Below are 19,432 nucleotides of genomic sequence, written 5' to 3' on the forward strand. Positions count from 1 at the left end.
TGGCCCGTCGTCTGTCATTCACACGCGCCTCTCTCTCTCTCTCTCTCTCTCTCTCTCTCTCTCTCTCTCTCTCTCTCTCAGCCTAGCCAAGGAACAAGCACATTGAGGGAACAGGCATATTGAATTACAAAAGATCGCTCCAAGCCAAGGTCACACATGCTTGAAAACTAAATTAGAACGTTGAGCAGCACAACAGACGCCTCAAGGGGCCCTGTTTGAACTCATCGGTTTTGAATGGAATATGATCGTGGATTATTATTCAGACTCACTAAGGGGGAAGATTTTATGCATACTTATGTTGGGAGTCATGTTCAGAATCATGGCATGGTTTGTAGGAAAAGAGAGCACATCGCTAGAACCTGGCACAGGATTGCACTTTCCTACTCAGGCATTCATGGGAGGGTCGAGGGAAAATGGGAAGGAGGTGAGCAGGGAGAGACTGATTAGGTATTCAGTCGTGGGGGTAAAGCCCACGTCTGTTTTGCGCCGAAATTGCTCCGCCTTTCAAAAGCAGGTGCAGTCTAGCTTTTGAAATTCTGGAAGGATCTGCAGATCATCTCCTCAACCTCTAGGCTACAGTCATCCTCTACTGTATATACCAAAAGAAAATGTGGAAAATACAATACTTCATTGAAATCTTAACAATAGATACTCCACCAGCCTACACATAACCATATCCAATAATCCAATTGTGGATTAGTAGGTAGGTATTGTAATTTATAATACTGTAGGTAGAACTGGCTAACCAGCTGGCTAGCTAGATAAGGTTAGCTAACAGTAGCTGTGCACACATTAGCTAGTGAGGCTCGCTAAGAGCTAAATACCATCTATCAGCGTCCGACAGACAAGGGACAGGTGGCCTAGAGGTGAGGGGTCAGAGACTGTCCAGAGAAGAGGAAGGAGGAGAGAGGAGAAGAGCATGAGGGTAGGAGAGAGTAGGAGAGAGAAGGATTCAGGGGCAGGAAGGTCAGAGGTCACAGAAGAGGAAAGGTCAGTAGGGGGAAGCGAGCGAGACTAGGGGTAGAGACCGTGTGGGTAGGGGGAGGGAGTACTGCTCAGACTACAGGATTTTGGGGATGATTTATCCCCGATTCACCCCTCGATCGGATCGCAATCGGAGGAGAAATCTGGTCTGGAACGTTGGTCGGTACTGATGTTCGGCCCAGATGATCTTGTAATGTGAGGGGTTTACAGATCCAATCTTATTCCTCCCGATCGGCTCGCAGACCCATCGGGGCGGCCCCGATAATATTACTTCAGAGAGATGGCGAGACGAGTGGCTCGTTGCTCCCTCGGGCACAATAATATCCTGCAGTGTGTGATGAGCCGTTGTTTTCAAATCTTGTGAAGTGTGCGTGTTTGAGATTCCCGAGGAGAACATCTGTTAAGATGTGCTTGATGCAAACCAATTTACAAATCGGTTCGGATTTTAACAATCTTGCAGTGGGAGCCCCGCATAAGGGGGAGAGGAGAGGGAGAGGGAGGACGAGAAACAGAGCCAGAGGGGAGTGACAGAGAGGTGAGGAGTAGAAGTGTCTAGTCCAGCTGGTTCCCGGCCTTGTGGGTAGGAGGAGAGAAGGGGAGGTGAATGTCAAAGGAAGACAGGAAAGAATAAAGAGGTTCCAACTTCTCAGTCTGGAGGTTGAAATCACCGAGAAGGGTGACTGCGGAGCCATCGACAGGGAAGTGTGACACTAGTGTGTCAAGCCCCTCCAGGAATTCACTAAGGGGGGCCTGGTGGGCGATATACAACAGCACTGCTGAGCTGGACTGGATAGCTGATACTGACAGCATGACAATTCAAAAGAGAGTGTGGAAAACTGGGGAACAGGAAAAAAGAGAATATTTCCATTTCGGGGACAATAACAGGCCAGTGCCACCGCCTCGCCGCGCAGCTCGGGGATGTGGGAGAGTACACATCGGGCACAGCTGTGGGCGTGGCAGCGCTTTCCGCTGGCGAGAAAGTTGAGGGAGAGCGAGGATGTGTAGCCTGAGATGAACTTGTTTTCTGCGTGACGCCGACTGGCAATCCCGAAGTCCCCCCTGCCACCGCTTGCACACAGCGAGTTGGGAGAGTAAGACAGATGAGATCAGCAGGGTGGGAGGGAGCGAGGGACCCGGTATAACTGTGAAGTGTGAGTCCTTGTAAACCCTTGTGGAGTGAGGTAGTTCTCCGAGGTGCTGGTAGAAAGTAGCTGCTGAAACTCCCCTAGTAGAAAGGATGCGCTAACGACCCTACAGATAAAGATTTCTCTCTTGGCAAAGCTGTTAGCGCAACTGACTTGCGAGCACAATGTTGCCGGTTCGCGTCCCGCCCTGGATAATCCTGGCCTGGCTTCGCCAGACCCAATTCGCTAAAACGCAAAGGGTCTGGAAACTCCCAGTTGCTTTCTGATTCCCAAGGGGCGTTACCAACGTGCTTAGATCAAAATGCCTGTGTACGCAATTGGATAGACCTACAACCAATCAACGAAAATGCAAATCTCTTTTAACGTGAGCTTTGCTTGGGAAAATTGATTGCGGTAACTTGATATACGTTGGGTGACTAGTTTAAGGAGATCAAATCATATTTGGACCGGTATGGTCCTTTAAGGACTGTTGCCACTGATTGCTAATTGTCTGGCAGCAGTGCAGGTCCCCACCCTGACAGTAAAACAGGGTAATTGGCCTAGACTGGGTGAGGACGACCTCCAATTAAAGGTCTGTCTGACACAATCGCAAACTAGCCTCACCCCTCTTGACCCTAGGTCAGACAAATAGCACAGTACATGTAAGCCATTCAAGCTGAATTAAAGCAGCTAATTAACAAGGATACCGTGGCGTCCCCCCCCGCCAGGTAGTGCAGGGGCGTCCATCGGCCCTTCCTGGTCGCCACGGCAACCGTGCTCCCAAGCCGCCGTCAGTCGGCTAATCAGCTCCTGGCCACCAGGACACCGGCTGAGCCCAATCAACCCCTGATAAATGGCGGGCAGCGGAAGCAAACAGCAGTCAGTAGACTCAGGGAGTTATGAGAGTGTGAAAAGCGTCTTTTGCCTGCTTGCTTTCAAATAAATGCAGTTGCACTATCTGATTGGAACTCCATTGCTGTACTCCCCTGCCTCCTGGCTCAGGTCTTACAAAAAAAACAGCTAAAGAACTAGGTATGAGGACAAATAACCACTGGGCCTGAAGGTGTGGCTACAGATAAACTGACCAACTAGCAACAACAGTCTGGCCCCTGGGTGAAACTGTTTTTTTGCTTCCCTCTGGAATATGTAGGGGTGGGACCTATGCCCACCCTCCCATTGCTCTCTGTAAAGCGCATTGTGTTGCCTCTGTGTATGAATTGCGCTATACAAATAAAGTTTGATGTGATTTGATTTGACTACTAGAAGAGCACTAGCACTGAAGCAACCTGAGTACAGCTAATATCAACTTATTACAGCAAGAATATACTTTGTTACTAAGTTATTAGGGGTGTAACAATATATCGTGCCACAATATATCGCGATACAGAAACGTCACAATACGTATCGTCAAGGTGAAAACAATATCGTGATATGTTTATTGTATATCAGTGAACCCTGGCTACACAACGCTGGTAACAAACACGTCTTTTGTCTCTAGGCCTATCCATGATATTACAACAGTTAAGCTCTAAATTCACAAAGTGTAGTGGAGTAGAGATATGGAGAAATGCACTATTGGTGTGAACAGCAGCACTACTGCAACGCTTCACACCTGCCCTTAGTGTATCATATCGTATTGTTATCGTCAACCCAATATCGTGTATCGTATTGTATCGTGAGATTAGTGTATCGTTACACCCCTATAAGTTATAATAAGTTTATTCTAGATGAGTCTAGTAGTATCCCTCCAGAAGTTAATACTAACCATACGAGAGAGAGAGGGTGCATTGGAATTTTTGTAATCACTTTCAGTATCTTATCAGAACTAATCAGTTCCTCGTTCCAGTCATAAGTACACATCTAGACATTTAAAGATTCCCAAACTGGCAATTTACTATACAATCCGTCGTCTAGCAATATCATCCTCATCTACTCATCCAATCTCTTCATGGATGACTATGTCTATTATTTTGTCCTGATCAATTAGGCCTGATATTATTCCAGTGCAGTAAATAACCATTAAACATGTAGAGTGGCAACAAATCTGGTGCTGCCGCACATTCACAATGCAGACGTTCACTAATTAGACAGCTGACTGGCACACAGTATTCTACTGACCTTTCAATTTACCATAAGAACACGGGTGCGAACCAATTCTGCGGTGTAAAAACACATCATGAATCAGACTTTTCGTAAGAACATATTTACGAAAAATCTTTTGAAGATATTGGTGGATGCGGCCCATTGTCATCTCTCAAAAGTAAGACATTTCCTCCTTAGCTTGGCAATAAAAGGAGACGATGACATAAACACACTGATTTATTGCGCTTTGTCAGACTAGTCCCACCATCAAACACAGCACAGATTGGACTACACAAAATGGATTCTCTCAGCTGTAATAAAGTTGAGTAATACCCACACCAGTCAACAAAGTTGAGCCATGTTTTTAGCTGGCTATGACACCTGAGGATGATAAAACGTCTAGTCCTTCACCGCCAAGCGTTTCATGGATGAGGGACGTTCCGTCTCCGTCTCTTGCTAATTTCTGTTCTCCGTACCGTGAGCGCTGATGAGCTCAAAGCCCCATCAGCGACCGGTAATTAAACACGGGGATGCACACACACTCGGGAATCGCACTCTCATTTGCTCATTCACAGGCGCTCAAGTTAATGGGGTACACGCGCGCTCTACATGTAAATCAGGCTGACAAAAAGCATCTCTTCGCTAAAGGAGATCATCCTACATGCAGGTCAGGTATTCAGCCTGGCTGACTTCATTTGTTTGGAAAACTTAATACAATTTGGAGTTTATTGAGGGGAAGGGTTGAGAATGCAAAGGTGCTGTGTTGTCATTGTCGGCTCTACAGAGGCAGGGACTTCCTGGGATGGAGGTTCGATTGGTAATTGCAGGAGCGCCGGTGTTGTGACATGTGAGGAGTAATTACAGGAAGTGAATTGCATGACCAGCATTTTGAACACCATTCAGTCACCACAGGCACAGCGGGGAAATTCTGTGATTTGTCATCACACACAGTCTCACACACACACACACACACACACACACACACACACACACACACACACACACACACACAAACAGCCCTTAAAAAAAAAACCTTTTCAATCTCGTCAGGCTTTTTTTTTTGAACCTGTATGCACACAAAACCTGCTATAACATTTCACTTATTTATCCTAACACCAAAGAACTCCTACTGGGAGAGAGTAGGAGTGAGGTTGTCGCTACAGCGCTGACATGACAGCTACACACCTCACACACTTCAATAGGATGTCTGCGGTGTAAACAACACACCACTAGACTCCACAGCTCCTCGGTATCCTAGCAAAACAAACTAGGCTCCCGCTGTGTGAATGACATCTCCCGCACCAGTCTGCAGGAGCTATGGCAGCATCAAAGCACACTGCCTGTGAATGGATGAGAAAGATATAGTGTGTGTGTGTGTGTGCGCGCGGCTTCAGTTTCATGATGTAACACATGGCTGAAGGCCTATTGTTGAGCAGAGAAGCAGAGTTCTAGAGAGAGAGAGAAAGAGTGCAGAGATGGGAGACCCCGAGCTTGTTTTAGACATTTACATACTGTCTACCTGGCACGCCCGTCAGAGGGAGACGGGCCTAAATGCCAGACAAGCAAGTCTTTAATGTCAGATATGCCGATCAGATGTCGTTCCCTCCCCCTGCTAACAGGCAAATGAAAAGGTGAAGCTGTACATTGTTCAGTGGAACACAGGACAGAAGTTCAGACGAACGCACGGACGAGGACACTTTGTCCTCCCCCCCTGATTTTTATTCCATTTTCCACCCAATTTGGTAGCCAATCACACCCGACCTACTGTCCAATTTCCCCCTGTCGCTGTTGCGGAAGATCCATCGCACAACCTTGCGGTCGGCGATCCGGAGGAGAGAGCCAGATACCTGACTCTCTCAAGCCGCATCTCACCAGATGGGGTCGCTGTAGAGTCCATTGGGTCCACGCACCGAAATGAGACTAACCCCCCTCGGGAGTGACGGCCCAATATACCACTACCCAGTGGGATCCGGTGGGCAGCTGCACCAGAACCTGATGCTCAGAGCGCTACACCATCAGCGCGGACCCCCAACGAGGACACTCCAATGAATACTGTAGATTCTGCTCTAGATATCAAGAAGACACATGTAATATGGACACATGCTGTATGAATGCATGATCCTGAAGCTCAGTTGCATTCGTGATGTTATTATGCATGTTATATACATAGTGGTTGCCGCGGACGATTTATGTGAGCTAATGTGATGGATTGTTTTCAGGATATGGTAATACAAGGCCCCGGGGTCTTGCAATAGAGAGCAATACTCATGCACGTGACAGCTCACTTCGCTTCCACCCTCTCCTCTCTCTCTCTCTCTCTCTCTCTCTCTCTCTCTCTCTCCTAGGCCACCGGCCCCGGGTGCTTTGGAAAGAGCAAGAGAATTCCTTATTCCCAATGTGGATTCATTTGTCCATCATGAGGAACGGGCCCGTCGTCAACGCTGGTGATGACAGTATGTTCTCAACGAAGCTCCTCCTCCGCGTGTATTTCAGGAACCCCTCTCTGCTCCGTCTAAAGGCCCGAAAAGCACATCAGCTCTCATTTCATTAAAGGATGGTTTTCATCTTGTGTTATGGGGGCTGGTTACTCCATCCAAGTGCTTCATGAATATGCGTATTGTGTGTGTGTGGCGTGTAATGGATATCCGTCTGTCGCTATGGCAGCTTGCACTCTGTTGGATGATCGTTCGAGGATAGGCTCGTCGACGGAACAAGATGGGTGGAGATTCGAAGGGCTCGATAGGCAGAGCTCCTAAGTGGAGATGAAGACCACCGCACCACGGCGTGCGGCGTTTCACAAGCCTCCTGTCACGCATCGCACAGTAGGGGAACAGCCAATCAATGGCAAGATGAGGCAAGGCCGATGGAGTCGCGTTTACAGCTAGAGCTAAATCATCCCGTGCGGTTCCACTGCACGGACGACTCGCAATACGTCAGACAGATGACGGAAAAAACAGGAGTTGTGTGTGTGTGCGCGCGTACGTGTGTGTGTGTGTTTGTGTGGCATAGGGAGGTTGAGACTGAAGAACCATATCTGTGAAGAGTGCAACAATTTGATTGGTCCTCTGCTGTAATCTGTGTAATTGGCCCTCCTATGTAAATGACCCTTCTATGGCACTAGTCCACAAGCCACACTCCACCAACCTGACATTCCACTTGAACTCAGTGTGTGTGTGTGTGTGTGTGTGTGTGTGTGTGTGTGTGTGTGTGTGTTCTATGAGTAGACGGTCTTGAATGTGTGAATGTGTTTGTGCCTGAATAAAGTGTACGTGAAGGCTCGAGGAATAGTACAATTACCTTCACGCGTATCTGCTGAATCAGTCTCACCGCTCATCAACAATTGCTATTCAGTGAGAATTTTTTTTTCACAATCCTTTTAAACTATCACGCCATATCTCCAAAGCATATCTCTATACAGTACAGTAAGCACAAATGCGTGTGCGACACAGTCCCTTCTCCCTGCCTGATATTAAGAGGGATTCGCTAAGCGGGCTCCGGCAGGGGTAATGCGATCGTTAGGTGGATCCAGCGCATCGATCATGCGTTATTTAATTTGCGTGAGTGGCGTATGAATCCTCGGTGCGTTTGCGTGGCCTCTGCACGCTTATGCAATCATAAATGGGTCCCATCACAGGGGGGTCCCAAGCTGATGGGATAAAAAAAAAAAAAAAAATGGCTGATTTATTTACGGAAGGGGACGTGTCGTCATTAATGTAAATCCTCAAAATGGCCGCCCAAAGTTAATGTAATAAAATTAATTTCCTCTGGCTGTATGATTTATAGCTCCGCCTCCTCCTACTCAAAGAGACCCCTCCCCCCTTCCATTTCTTCCCCATGCCTCCTAGGTCTGCTCTCCTTTCCAAGACAATAACACGCATTCGATATTTGACACAGGGAGCAGCACTGCCTACTCACAGCCCCGACTGGCACATCCTACAATTCCATATCTGCATTCGCTAAAGGGACAAGATCTTCAGTGAGGGCTGCTGGTGGTCTTGGCTTAGCTGGTACAGTAGGTAATGAGTATTTGATTAAAGTGGCTCCGGGCTCCATCTAGAGGGGCCAGGAGTCCATCTAGAGGTAGCGCTCCCACAATCTCTCTTCAACAGTGGGCGAGAAAGACCCAGGATGTGGACGCTGACAGAGGGTTGTAGCTTGGAGACCAGCTAGAGGCTGTGGACAGCGCGGGGCTGGCCGGCCGTGATAAGAAACTACAGAGCTGGCCTTAGGAGGCCTCTGCTCGGACATTCTCATCTCTCCAATCTGTTTATATCATCCGGCCGGCGAGGCTGAACTCGGCATCATTACACGCAGCCGAGAAGTGCAGAGCGCTGCTTGTTCTCAGACAGGACATCTCTGATATCCGTCCTGGGTCTCACGGGGTTTATCGGGTCTGTGGAGACGGGACGTACGTATGATGCAGCCCCAGCTTTTATCAGCCCCCCCCCACCCCCCAATGTAGATGACATGAAGCAGTCTGCCGTTCCCCTGCAGTCATGAGATCTGTTCCTCTGTTCCCAGTCTCATATGCAGGGGGGGGGGGGTGGTGTGTGTGTGTGTGTGTGTGTGTGTGTGTGTGTGTGTGTGTGTGTGTGTGTGTGTGTTAAGGTCCTTAAGCCGTACGACACCTCTAAATAGTGTTGGCTGCTGTGTTGAGTGAATCATGCTAAGTGGTGAATGGAAAGAAGAATGGCTGGTTTTTATGTTTACTCGGTATGTGATGTAGCTCTCTCTTATTGTTTCTCAATATCCCTCTTTCTACACCCCCCCCCCTCTCTCTCTCTCTCTCTGTTTCCTTCCCTTCCCCTCTCTCTCTTTGGCGGGTGGGTCCATGGCGCTCATCAGATTAATGAAGTGGAGAGGTGGAAGAGCCCAGGTCAGCATGCGAGTCACCCACAGGTCAGTGCCATCATTAACCTTGTCCAGGCACGGCCGTCTAATGGACTGAACCAACACACAGAGGGCAGGAATAACTCAGCCGGAAAGCACAGAGGTGGAACATGTGTTTGTAAAGGGATGTGAAAGCCTTGTATTACGATCAGTCTTGTGCGCTCAGAGCTGACAAGAGGGACAGACTTCAAAGTGCTATGGATTTTCTCTAAGACTGAGCCCTATCGGATGCCTATAGCAAAGCGCTGTGGAGAATCCCCCCAGGATACAATGCAGAGACCCTCTATAGAACACCTTTGCTGAGAAATGTGAGGTAGAACGTAGGTGAAGCTGTCATTCACCGGGCTATTGCCTCATCGTGTATTCTATAGCTTGGCCCAGGCCTATACTCAGACTTCCTCTCACTCGAAGAGCCAGTGCATATGGGCTGCGCTGTATTTCTGAAAGGGAATGGGTAGGAGCTGTTTATCTATTCAAACCCAACATCTGAGCCAGCCACATAAATAAATGTTAATAAATGCAAAGTGCAAACCGTGGAAATTGGAGTTTGATGCCCACCAGATGTTCAGCGTGAATGGGGTGTGCTGCACAGACGATCAAGTAAAAAAGGCCCAAAGTGCTTTGTGCAGAGCACAAGGATAGAATACGGTTCTGTTTCTTTAAGAAAAAGCAGGGAACCTGGACTGTGGAAGAAATGGTGTAGGCTTAGGTGATTACATGGCAAATTTCCTCTGCTCCCACAAGGTAATGACACATTCAGAGATGGATGGACTGTGAGAGAGAGAGAGACAGGAAGAAGAAGCCGGCAATACATGGACAGGGAGAGGCAGAGGGGGAACAAAAGACAGAGAGACAGAGAGAGAGAAAGAGAGAGAGAACAAAGAAGAGCATGATCGAAAAGGCGGAGAAAAGAAAGACTGAAAGAGCGCAGTCGAAATGTAAAGTTATCGAAACAATACGCGCAGACAGAGAGCTAGAGTATGCTACATAACAGATAGTGACAAAGAACTGAACAGTCACCAAAAAAAAACAACCAAAAAACATCCAAAACATCTCAATCCTAATCCCTTTAGCTGAGCATCATTGAGAATCTGCATGGGGAGTATCAAACAGCACCCTAAGCCGGGGCTATGGTGAGGCTTTGCGCGCCCATCAGGGACAGTAGAGGGATTAGGCAGTCCTGCGGAGTTGAGCTCATAGTCTAGGATTAGGACCTGATCTACAGCTCGCAGAGGTTCTGACAACAACACCCCCCCCCCCCCCACACACACACACACACACACCGCTAGTCACACTCCATACGGAGAGAGTTCGCAGAATCTGTCCGTGCATAATGGCAGGGGGATGGCCTGCTGGTAAAAAAAACGGTAGGCGGTGTAAATTAAGAGTGTTAAATGCTCCTGTGACCATTGCAGGGATGTCCAATATTCAAAAGGCAATGCAGTTCACATGCTCTGGTGACATTATGACAACACTGTCAACAAAAAAACACAAAAAAACAAAACACAGACAGTGCTTTCGGTGTCCTAAAAAAAACACAGAAACCGAAATAACTTTACATTAACACTGTTTTACTCTTTTTTGTTTTACATTTACACTGTTGAGGGATCACTCGGGATAATAAGAAATCATATTCCAGCATGTGTCTGACGCATAGGGTATAGGCCACCATGCACCTGCTCGCTTGCTGCTGATTATCTCTCCTTCCTTGAGATAATCATATTTCTTGGGTTGCTCTCGTCGCCGCCGTGACTGCTGGCGTGGTGAGGGCGCCGGGTGCAGGCCGGGGTCCCTCATTGGCTGAGAATAGTGTGGAGGACACACAGAGGCACATCTGCTTCCTGCCGGAGGAGCGCTTGCTCTCATTTCACACATGGCTTGAGAGGGATATGGAGGAAAATGTTCCGCAGATGAAAAAAGAGAAAGGAAAACAGACTGAACAGGAGACAGTCTGAGAGAGAGAGAGAAAGAGAGAGAGAGAGAGAGAGAGAGAGAGAGAGAAAGAGAGAGAGAGAGAGAGAGAGAAAGAGAGAGAGAGAGAGAAAGAAAGAAAAAGAGAGAGAGAGAAAGAAAGAGAAAGAGAGAGAGAAAGAGAGAGAGAGAGAAAGAGAGAGAGAGAGAGAAAGAGAGTGGGGGAAAGAAAAACTGGCAAAAAAAAACAGTGGACGAAGGAGAGGGAGATGGAGTATTCTAGAGAACACAGATTCGCTGTGAGAAAAAGGCAATTTAGGAAAAGACGGAGATATTCCTGCTCTTCCCCGTGTGACGTATAAACTAATCTGAGCAGGCTGAGACAGGCCTGATAGAAAGCCTCTGATAGGTCCTGGGGGAAATAAATCTCGACAGCAGATCATTTGGTTATTCCTGCCTTCGCCCGACTCCTGACACAACTTTATTTTATGATCTGTTTCATTATCTGTCTGTCATGTGTCGATGTTTATCGCTCTATAAACTCTGCCTCCATTTGGATGGTGTTCAGAAGGCATTGAGGTAGGAGAAGAAAAGCTTCTTCACCTGTTTATGTCCCTCTGTGTGTTGCTGTCCATGGTGCTGATAGAGGTTTTGGAAATGTTCTGTATGCTGCTGTCCATGGTCCTGATAGAGGTTTTGGAAACGTTCTGTGTGTTGCTGTCCATGGTCCTGATAGAGGTGTTGGAAATGTTCTGTATGCTGCTGTCCATGGTCCTGGACTGCGTGGTGGTGTAGTCAGATGTGAAGATGTATCTCTCCCCATTTCTCTCTTACTCCCTCTTCTACTCTTGCTCTCTCTTTATCTCCTGCTTTCTCTCTGTCTCATACACAAACACACACACAAACACACAAATACACACCCACACACACACAGAGAGAGAGAGAGAGAGAGAGTTAGAGAGTGAGAATGAGAGAGAGAGAGAGAGAGTGAAAGAGAGAGAGAGAGAGTCAGAGGGTGAGAGAGAGAGTTAGAGAGTGAGAGAGAGAGAGAGTTAGAGAGTGAGAGAGAGAGAGAGTTAGAGAGTGAGAGAGAGAGAGAGAGAGGGCGGTGTGCCGGAGCAGTGTGCTGATCTACAGCTATAAAAGCTGGTTCCACTAGTTTCTTTCGGATCTCATTAGTGTCAGGGAGATTAGACCTGAGATAGTACAACTCATTAGAGAGGCCCTGTACCCTGGAAAACTCTCACAACACATTTCCTCCAACACACACTTCCGCTTGCGCACACTTCCACTAACACCGAGTCCTAATTTATAAATTATGGTATTCTAACGACCCCCAGTACGCCTGGCTAAATTACTTCCTTTTACAGAAGCAGGTTAGCCCATGCATTGCAGGGACCAGTCTCCCCTTGAATGTCACTGCTGCTCATGTTGGAAGTCGTGCAAGCGTGGACTGACCTTTCTGGGTTCCCTCTCTGAGTAGATGGGGATTCATGTGCCACCGATATGCACTCTACTGCCAAAACTCGAATGGTTTCCATTCAGAAGAGTGCAGAAACTTTGTTTGAGAGAGTTGTTGATTCTAAATTGTGGCCCTGTGCACGCCAAAATTGAACAGGTTCTAAATTGGCCCATGCTACACTCCCCCACCGAATTTCATGAAAAGCAATCTGTTAATTTTTGCGTAATCTTAGTAAAAAAAAAATGAATGAAGTTGAATGGACGTCCGGGTCGTGTTTGGTCGGCTTGTGGACCTGCCCCGTGATTCGCTGGGGTGGAGGTAAAAATGACTGGACAATGCGGTGCACTCTGGGCTCTCCCCCCCGCACACCCCAGTCCAAACTGTGTCTAGCATCCCCACAATTACAAAAATGTAATGGATGCTAAGGTGACCGCTCCACTAAGTTTCATGAACATTGGTGCAGTAGTTTTTGTGTAATCCTGGTCCAAAAAATGAATGGTGGTGAGTGGCCAGCCATGTTTGGGCGGCCCGTGGAACCGCCCCAAGATTCGGATCTGCGCCAAAATTTTATGGGTTCTAAGTTCGACCGCGCTACACCCTTCGAGTTTCGTGAAAATCGGTCCAGTAGTTTTTGTGTAATCCTGCGTAAACAGACAGAGAAACAAACGCACCCACCCACACACGTCACCAAAAACATTACCTCTCGCCCTGCGCTGTCACTGGGGCGGAGGTAACTACTCATTCTATTTCAGCACATCGACACTAGAAATGGTCCTCAGAGAGCCAGGGCATTGTGTTGGTGTAACTCAGTTGAAATGGTTAAAATGAATGAGAATCAGATATTATTGAATCAGAATGCTACGTGCAGAACTGGACATAAGTCATAACGCGCACGTCAGTATTGAAGATCTGTACGGAGAGAGGTCAAGGGTGAGTGGGAAGATAGCAGCAAGGAGAATGAGGCTGGCTGGGCACTGCTACAGACACCGTGAGCTTCCGGTCAGCAAGCTGGTGTTATGGGAGCCATCCTATTCCTATCCCATTTGAAAGCATACAATTCACACTTTCATAATCTAATAAATCTAAATCTAAATAATAAAAAAAACTGAAAAATTACATCAGCAGACATCAGGACCAAACCTCCAGTGGCGGTCACAATCTAGCGCCGCATCGGTAGCCAATCAACAAACTAACACAAGCCACTGGAAACATTACCTCTTGCCCTGCGCCGTCGCTTTGGCGGAGAATAATCCCGAGGGGGTACATTTTGGAATTGACATCTCTGAACAGTCGACACAATGTGAAATTCAATGAAGATGTAAAATAGCTCTTAGCACTGCAGGTTATTAACTTTTATTTGTTAAAATGTCCACAGGAGAGGTGTCAAACTTGTATATGCTAATATGTTTCTTCTCCTCAAGTAAGAGCCAGCTATCTAGCATTCCATTACGATGACGAAACTCAAGGCGTTACCCGATACCTAAGGCTTGACTAGCTCCTTCATGAGCTCCTTAATATCCCTCACTGACGCAAGTCGATGCAAAGGTAGACTGAGAGAAACATTTCTATAACTGTAATATGAGAGAAAATAACCCAGATCTGCACTTAACAGACATCAGAGCTGTTTGGTTCTGTAGTCCCCCGGGACCGGCTGATGCGTATTCGTGAGAGTAATGTAAGTTATGTAAATGCCATTAGTGGACACACACTCACACACTCTCACACACACACACACACACACACACACACACACACACACACACACACACACACACACACACACACACACACACACACACACCACCACAGGGACTGAGACGAGACAACACAGCTGGCAATCAACCCTGTTCCAGGATGACCAGTAAACCCTCAAGGAGCAGGAAATCAAATGTGTGTGTGTGTGTGTTTGTGTCTGTGTATGTGATGTGTTTGTGTGTGTGCATGTGCGTGTGCGTGTGTGTGTGCGTGCGTGCCTGGGTGTGTGTGAGAATGTGCATGTATGATTACATGTCTGTAAGTACAAGTCTGTGCATCCGTGCAGGCCTATGCATGTATGCGTGTGTGTATGTGTGTGTGTGTGTGTGTGTGTGTGTGTGGTGAGGCTGACAGAAGGGAATCATTATTGTGTAAGCTGGGTCGGATTCATAGATATACCTCTGCAAATGTATACCCTTCCTGAATCAAGTGACTACCTCTTCACAAATCTTCACAAATCAAGTGACTACCTCTTCACAGGGACACGTAATGTGTAATTGAACATTAACCTACTGTACACAAACATGTCCTGTGACACATTTGTACTCTGAGACTAGTTTGAGATATACTGCTGGGGAGAAATAAAAATAACTTTTGTGTGATCTCACAGACAAGAGCAGAATTAGAGGAGAGTAGAGAGAGAAAGAGAGAAAAAGAGTCAGAGAGAGAGAGAGAGAGAGAGAAAGAGAGAGAGAGAGAGAAAGAGAGAGAGAGAGAGGTAAATATAGGCTTTTAATATGATTAGACTTCTCTGTGACTTGTTCAGAGAGTTACGTTTCTCACGCTAGAACCGGAAAGGTAACAGGAAATGAGGGTGACCTACCTTTGACCGAAGGTGTTCTCCTTCCGGCGACAGTGGAGTGTGACGACCCTGTGACCTTCGCTCCTCACATCCTGACTGACGGTCCACAGAACGGGGTTACTGGCCCTGGCCCCCAGGAACGCAACACCGTCCTTCAGCTTTACACTGCAGAGACCAGGGGAAGTGAGTAAAACATTATTTGTACAGCACCCTTCATACAGGAAATGCAGCTCAAAGCTCTTTACAACAGGGAAATAACATGCGCAGAGTGCTTCGCATAAAAATAGACATAAAATGAACATAAAAGCAGGGAAAATAAGATGGAAGATAAAACAATAACAAGAAGATAAAGAGAGGAAATCGCGTGAAATACATCTTTTTAAAAGCTGGAAATAAAACCCACTAAAAACCACCACATCTGAAATTCTTCTGTCCCTACTGGATGTTTATTTAGCAATGTGTACGTCTATTTTTCTCAATAGTTGTCTATTTTCCCCAATAGCATTCATATTTCTCCCAATAACACTTAGATAGATCTCTGTCCTAGGCTGTTTTGTTCAGACAGGCTGCAGATGTAACATTTTAAAAGAAGTTCAGTAGCAAACAAGTGCAAATGGAGCAACACAGGTCTCGTCATCTGTAGGTCAATTGTCTCAGAAAAATGCCAAGCCCTGGCAGCCTGCAGCTGGTCACCAAACAAATAGTTTGCCTTGCAGAATACAAATCCACTATCCAGGCAACAGATGGAATGGTTAGTTGGTTTTGGGATTGACTTTGTATTAACCTCTGAGGAGCATATTGCGTATGAACAGAGTGTGAATACTCTTTAAACCCAAGATGTGTTCACATCCTGTTAAAGCAGGAAGTTAATGTCCTGTAACAGCCAGCCTGGTTCTGATTATATAAACAGCTGGTATAATCTGCTTAGTCATTTTGGGGTGATTTCCTTTCCTCCTTTCCACACCTGTGATATTTAAAAAAACAAAAACAACAAAAAAACAAGAACAACAAAAAAACAAGAACAACAAAAAAACAAAAAAAACATGGTTGTTCATTCTCTAATTTGAGTCCCATTAAACATGAATTGTAGTTGGAAGGAGGCCTACTGGGGAGATGCTCAGTAACCCTGCCTACCTACTGCGTTCAGACTGACTCTACACAGCCCCATTCTCTATGAAATTGCATTAATCTGGCTAGCAGCTTTTTTCTATCATGACAAATTGTGAGCTGTTTGAAGCCTGAGAAACGTATAACTCCCAGCATCTTAAATTCTTCATAAAGACATAACAGGGAAAGGGTGAAATAGAGGAGCCAAACACAAAAAGCAAAACACAAAAAGTGTTATATGAATGCTGGGTGAATTTCTCAGCTCAAACAAGGAAGAGGAGCAGATTCAAGTACTAGTCCCACTCTGGAATGGCAGAAATGCCTGTCGTGCAGAAAAAATGTTCGCACCTTAGGCAGGATAATGACCTGAGAAAGTGCCGGCCTGTGTTCCCTGTCGCTAAAGGTTAGGCCCTGTCCACACAAATACGGGTATTTCTGAAACCGGGCTTTTTCTATGCGGTTTGGCCTTCCATCCACACGCAAACAGCATTCTAGGTCACTGGAACTTTTTTTTTAAGTCCATCCAGGGTGAACATTTTTTGAAATTCCACTTTCAGTGTTGTCGTATGGACAAGAAAACTGCAGTTTTGGGCTTGTTTTTATGTAGGCTAGTTGTTACCTCCTGTTTATATAAAATGCCGTAATGAGAACCGTATGGACTCAACCACACAACTCTGCAGCTCTTTGTTACCAAAATGCTGTTGCTCTTGTGTTTTCTTCTGGTGAATAAAGGGCTAAAAATCTAAGTTGGAGTAGAGCAGAAGTCCGAAAGTAAATGTGACAGCAAGCAGCCTATCTGATGTGCCTGTTACAGCCTCGTTACCATGGCGCCATCTAACAGAATGAGTCAGAGACAGCCTAGGCAGCGTGCTTTTGAGTTTTCATGTAGACAGAGATCTTTTTTAAGAATGAAGGAGGAAAAACCTGTATGTATGTGTGGACAAGGCCTTAGTTTGGACGTGGACACATCTAAACAAGGCTGCACTCTCTCTCTCTCTCTCTCTCTAATAATGATAATAATAAATTGGATCTATATAGTGCTTCTCATTTGCCGAGACAGATCTCAAAGTGCTTTACAGATAAAAAAACAAATGGCATAAATAAAAGCTATTAAGATGACTAATCTAGGTTAAAACAAAATGGATGATGAGATAAAATAACATCATAGAAAAAATAAATTAAAATTAAAAGGGGACTAAAACAAAGATGGGCCGCTAAAAAAAGTCTCAAGGGAAGGAAGGTCTGCCGGAAGAAAGGGTTTTAAGGCCTGTTTTAAAAACCTGGATGGAAGGGGCAGTTCTGAGGTAGAAGGGGCAGTTCTGAGGTAGTCGGGGCAGTTCTGAGGTAGAAGGGACAGTTCTGAGGTAGTCGGGGCAGTTCTGAGGAAGAAGGGGCAGTTCTGAGGTAGAAGGGACAGTTCTGAGGTAGAAGGGGCAGTTCTGAGGTAGTCGGCGGAGGGAGTTCCAGAGGCGTGGGGAGAAAGAGCAGAAGGCTCAATCTCCCATCGTCCGGAGACGTGTAGGAGGGATGTGGAGGAAAGGGGAGTGGCTAGAGCGGAGGGAGCGTGAGGGTTTTGTAAGTGGTGATAAGATCACTGAGGCAGCTGGGGCTTTGGCCATTTAGAGCCCTGTAGGTCAGGAGGACTTGACTTTGAACCGGATCCTGTAGTGGACTGGGAGCCAGGGTGTTGGGCGTCTCTCTCTCTCTCTCTCTCAATTTGCTTTATTGACATGACAAATTTGTACATTTGTGTTGCCAAAGTAGTCTGGAGTCAAGCGCCACACAACGTTGACAGAGGGGCGGAGCCAGCGCATTAGCCTACTGTACCTTTCAAATCCAGCGGCATATGAACATTATTTCATCGAGAGCATATAGCCAGGACTAAATGAAAGACTAATTCAGGTACTGTAATACACTTTGCCGTTTGTGTAATAAAAACCTCTGTGAAGTGAAAGTTAATGTGGGAAAAAAGGCAAGTAAATTGCACCTCGTGTGCCAGATTTGCTACCGACGGCTTGCAAGAGCAGGACTCACTAGCAAGACTTGAAAAGTGTAAATCTGTGACTAGTCATAGGCCAAAGCATCCTCTCTGCACAGCCCACCATCTGTGCCGTCATCCGGTTTCAAATCTGACTGGATTCTCATTGGTGTCCACGAATATCATAGCTTGGTCCCAGAGGTTCTCGCAGTAGTGAGAGCTTCTGGCTACTCAGAATAGATACAGTACCTGGCAATGTATGCAGGCCTACATTTAAAAAAAGAACACACACACTCAATAGAAGTAACAATAACAGAAACTAACAGTAAACAAATTGCAGTAACAATAAATCTGCATAATATGAATGTTACACAACACTCTTTCTCTCTCGTGTGTCTTTGAGTACCTTGAAAAGCGCTGTATAAATACAATGCATTCTTCTTCTTCTTCCTCTAATTATATATCGTATCTTTGTCTCTCTCTAACTACAGGTTTATAGGTCTACATGTTATTATTCTCCCCCTGTACATTATGGTGTCAAATGTCAATGCTCGCAGCCGTTCAGTAAATTATGAATACATGCTGTTTTGCTCTCCTTCTCTTCAATGAAAAAGGAGCAGTTAATCCTCTTCAAATGAAACATGATCACAGGCTTATGTCACCTGTATTTAAGTGCCCTGTTGGCAGGAAGCAAGCAATAATGTCCCAGGGCAGTAGATCTCTCTCTGTCTCTCGCTCTCTCAACCTCTCACTATCTCTCAACCCTCTCTCTCTAACTCTCTACTGTACCTCTGTCCCCCAGTGTCTCTCTCCCTATGTCCCTCTCTCTGTCCCCCAGTCTCTCTCTCCCTCTGTCCCCCAGTGTCTCTCTCCCTATGTCCCTCTCTCTGTCCCCCAGTCTCTCTCTCCCTCTGTCCCCCAGTGTCTCTCTCCCTATGTCCCCCAGTGTCTCTCTCCCTATGTCCCTCTCTCTGTCCCCTAGTCTCTCTCTCCCTCTGTCCCCCAGTGTCTCTCTCTCTCTCTGTCCCTCAGTCTCTCTCTCTCCCTCCCTCTGTCCCCCAGTGTCTCTCTCCCTATGTCCCCCAGTGTCTCTCTCCCTATGTCCCTCTCTCTGTCCCCCAGTGTCTCTCTCCCTCTGTCCCCCAGTGTCTCTCTCCCTATGTCCCTCTCTCTGTCCCCCAGTCTCTCTCTCCCTCTGTCCCCCAGTGTTGCTCTCTCTCTCTGTCCCTCAGTCTCTCTCTCTCCCTCTCTCTGTCCCCCAGTCTCTCTCTCTGTCCCCCAGTCTCTCTCTCTCCCTCTCTCTGTCCCCCAGTCTCTCTCTCTGTCCCCCAGTCTCT

The 19,432-nt window shown here is 46.6% G+C and overlaps 1 protein-coding gene across 1 annotated transcript in view; it reads right to left on the reverse strand.

The window, feature by feature from the left end:
* The window catches only part of LOC311323025 (transmembrane protein 132D-like), a gene marked incomplete at both ends in the record, with an annotated part of 78,274 nt that overhangs the window by 28,390 nt on the left and 30,452 nt on the right, over nucleotides 1-19,432 (reverse strand). The window contains one exon of the mRNA XM_084455155.1: nucleotides 15,032-15,175. Coding sequence (XP_084311281.1) covers nucleotides 15,032-15,175 — 144 coding nt within the window. The remainder of the gene's footprint in view (nucleotides 1-15,031; nucleotides 15,176-19,432) is intronic.

This window comes from Borostomias antarcticus (assembly GCF_949987555.1).
Source record: "Borostomias antarcticus genome assembly, chromosome: 2".
NCBI classification, from domain to species: domain Eukaryota; kingdom Metazoa; phylum Chordata; class Actinopteri; order Stomiiformes; family Stomiidae; genus Borostomias; species Borostomias antarcticus.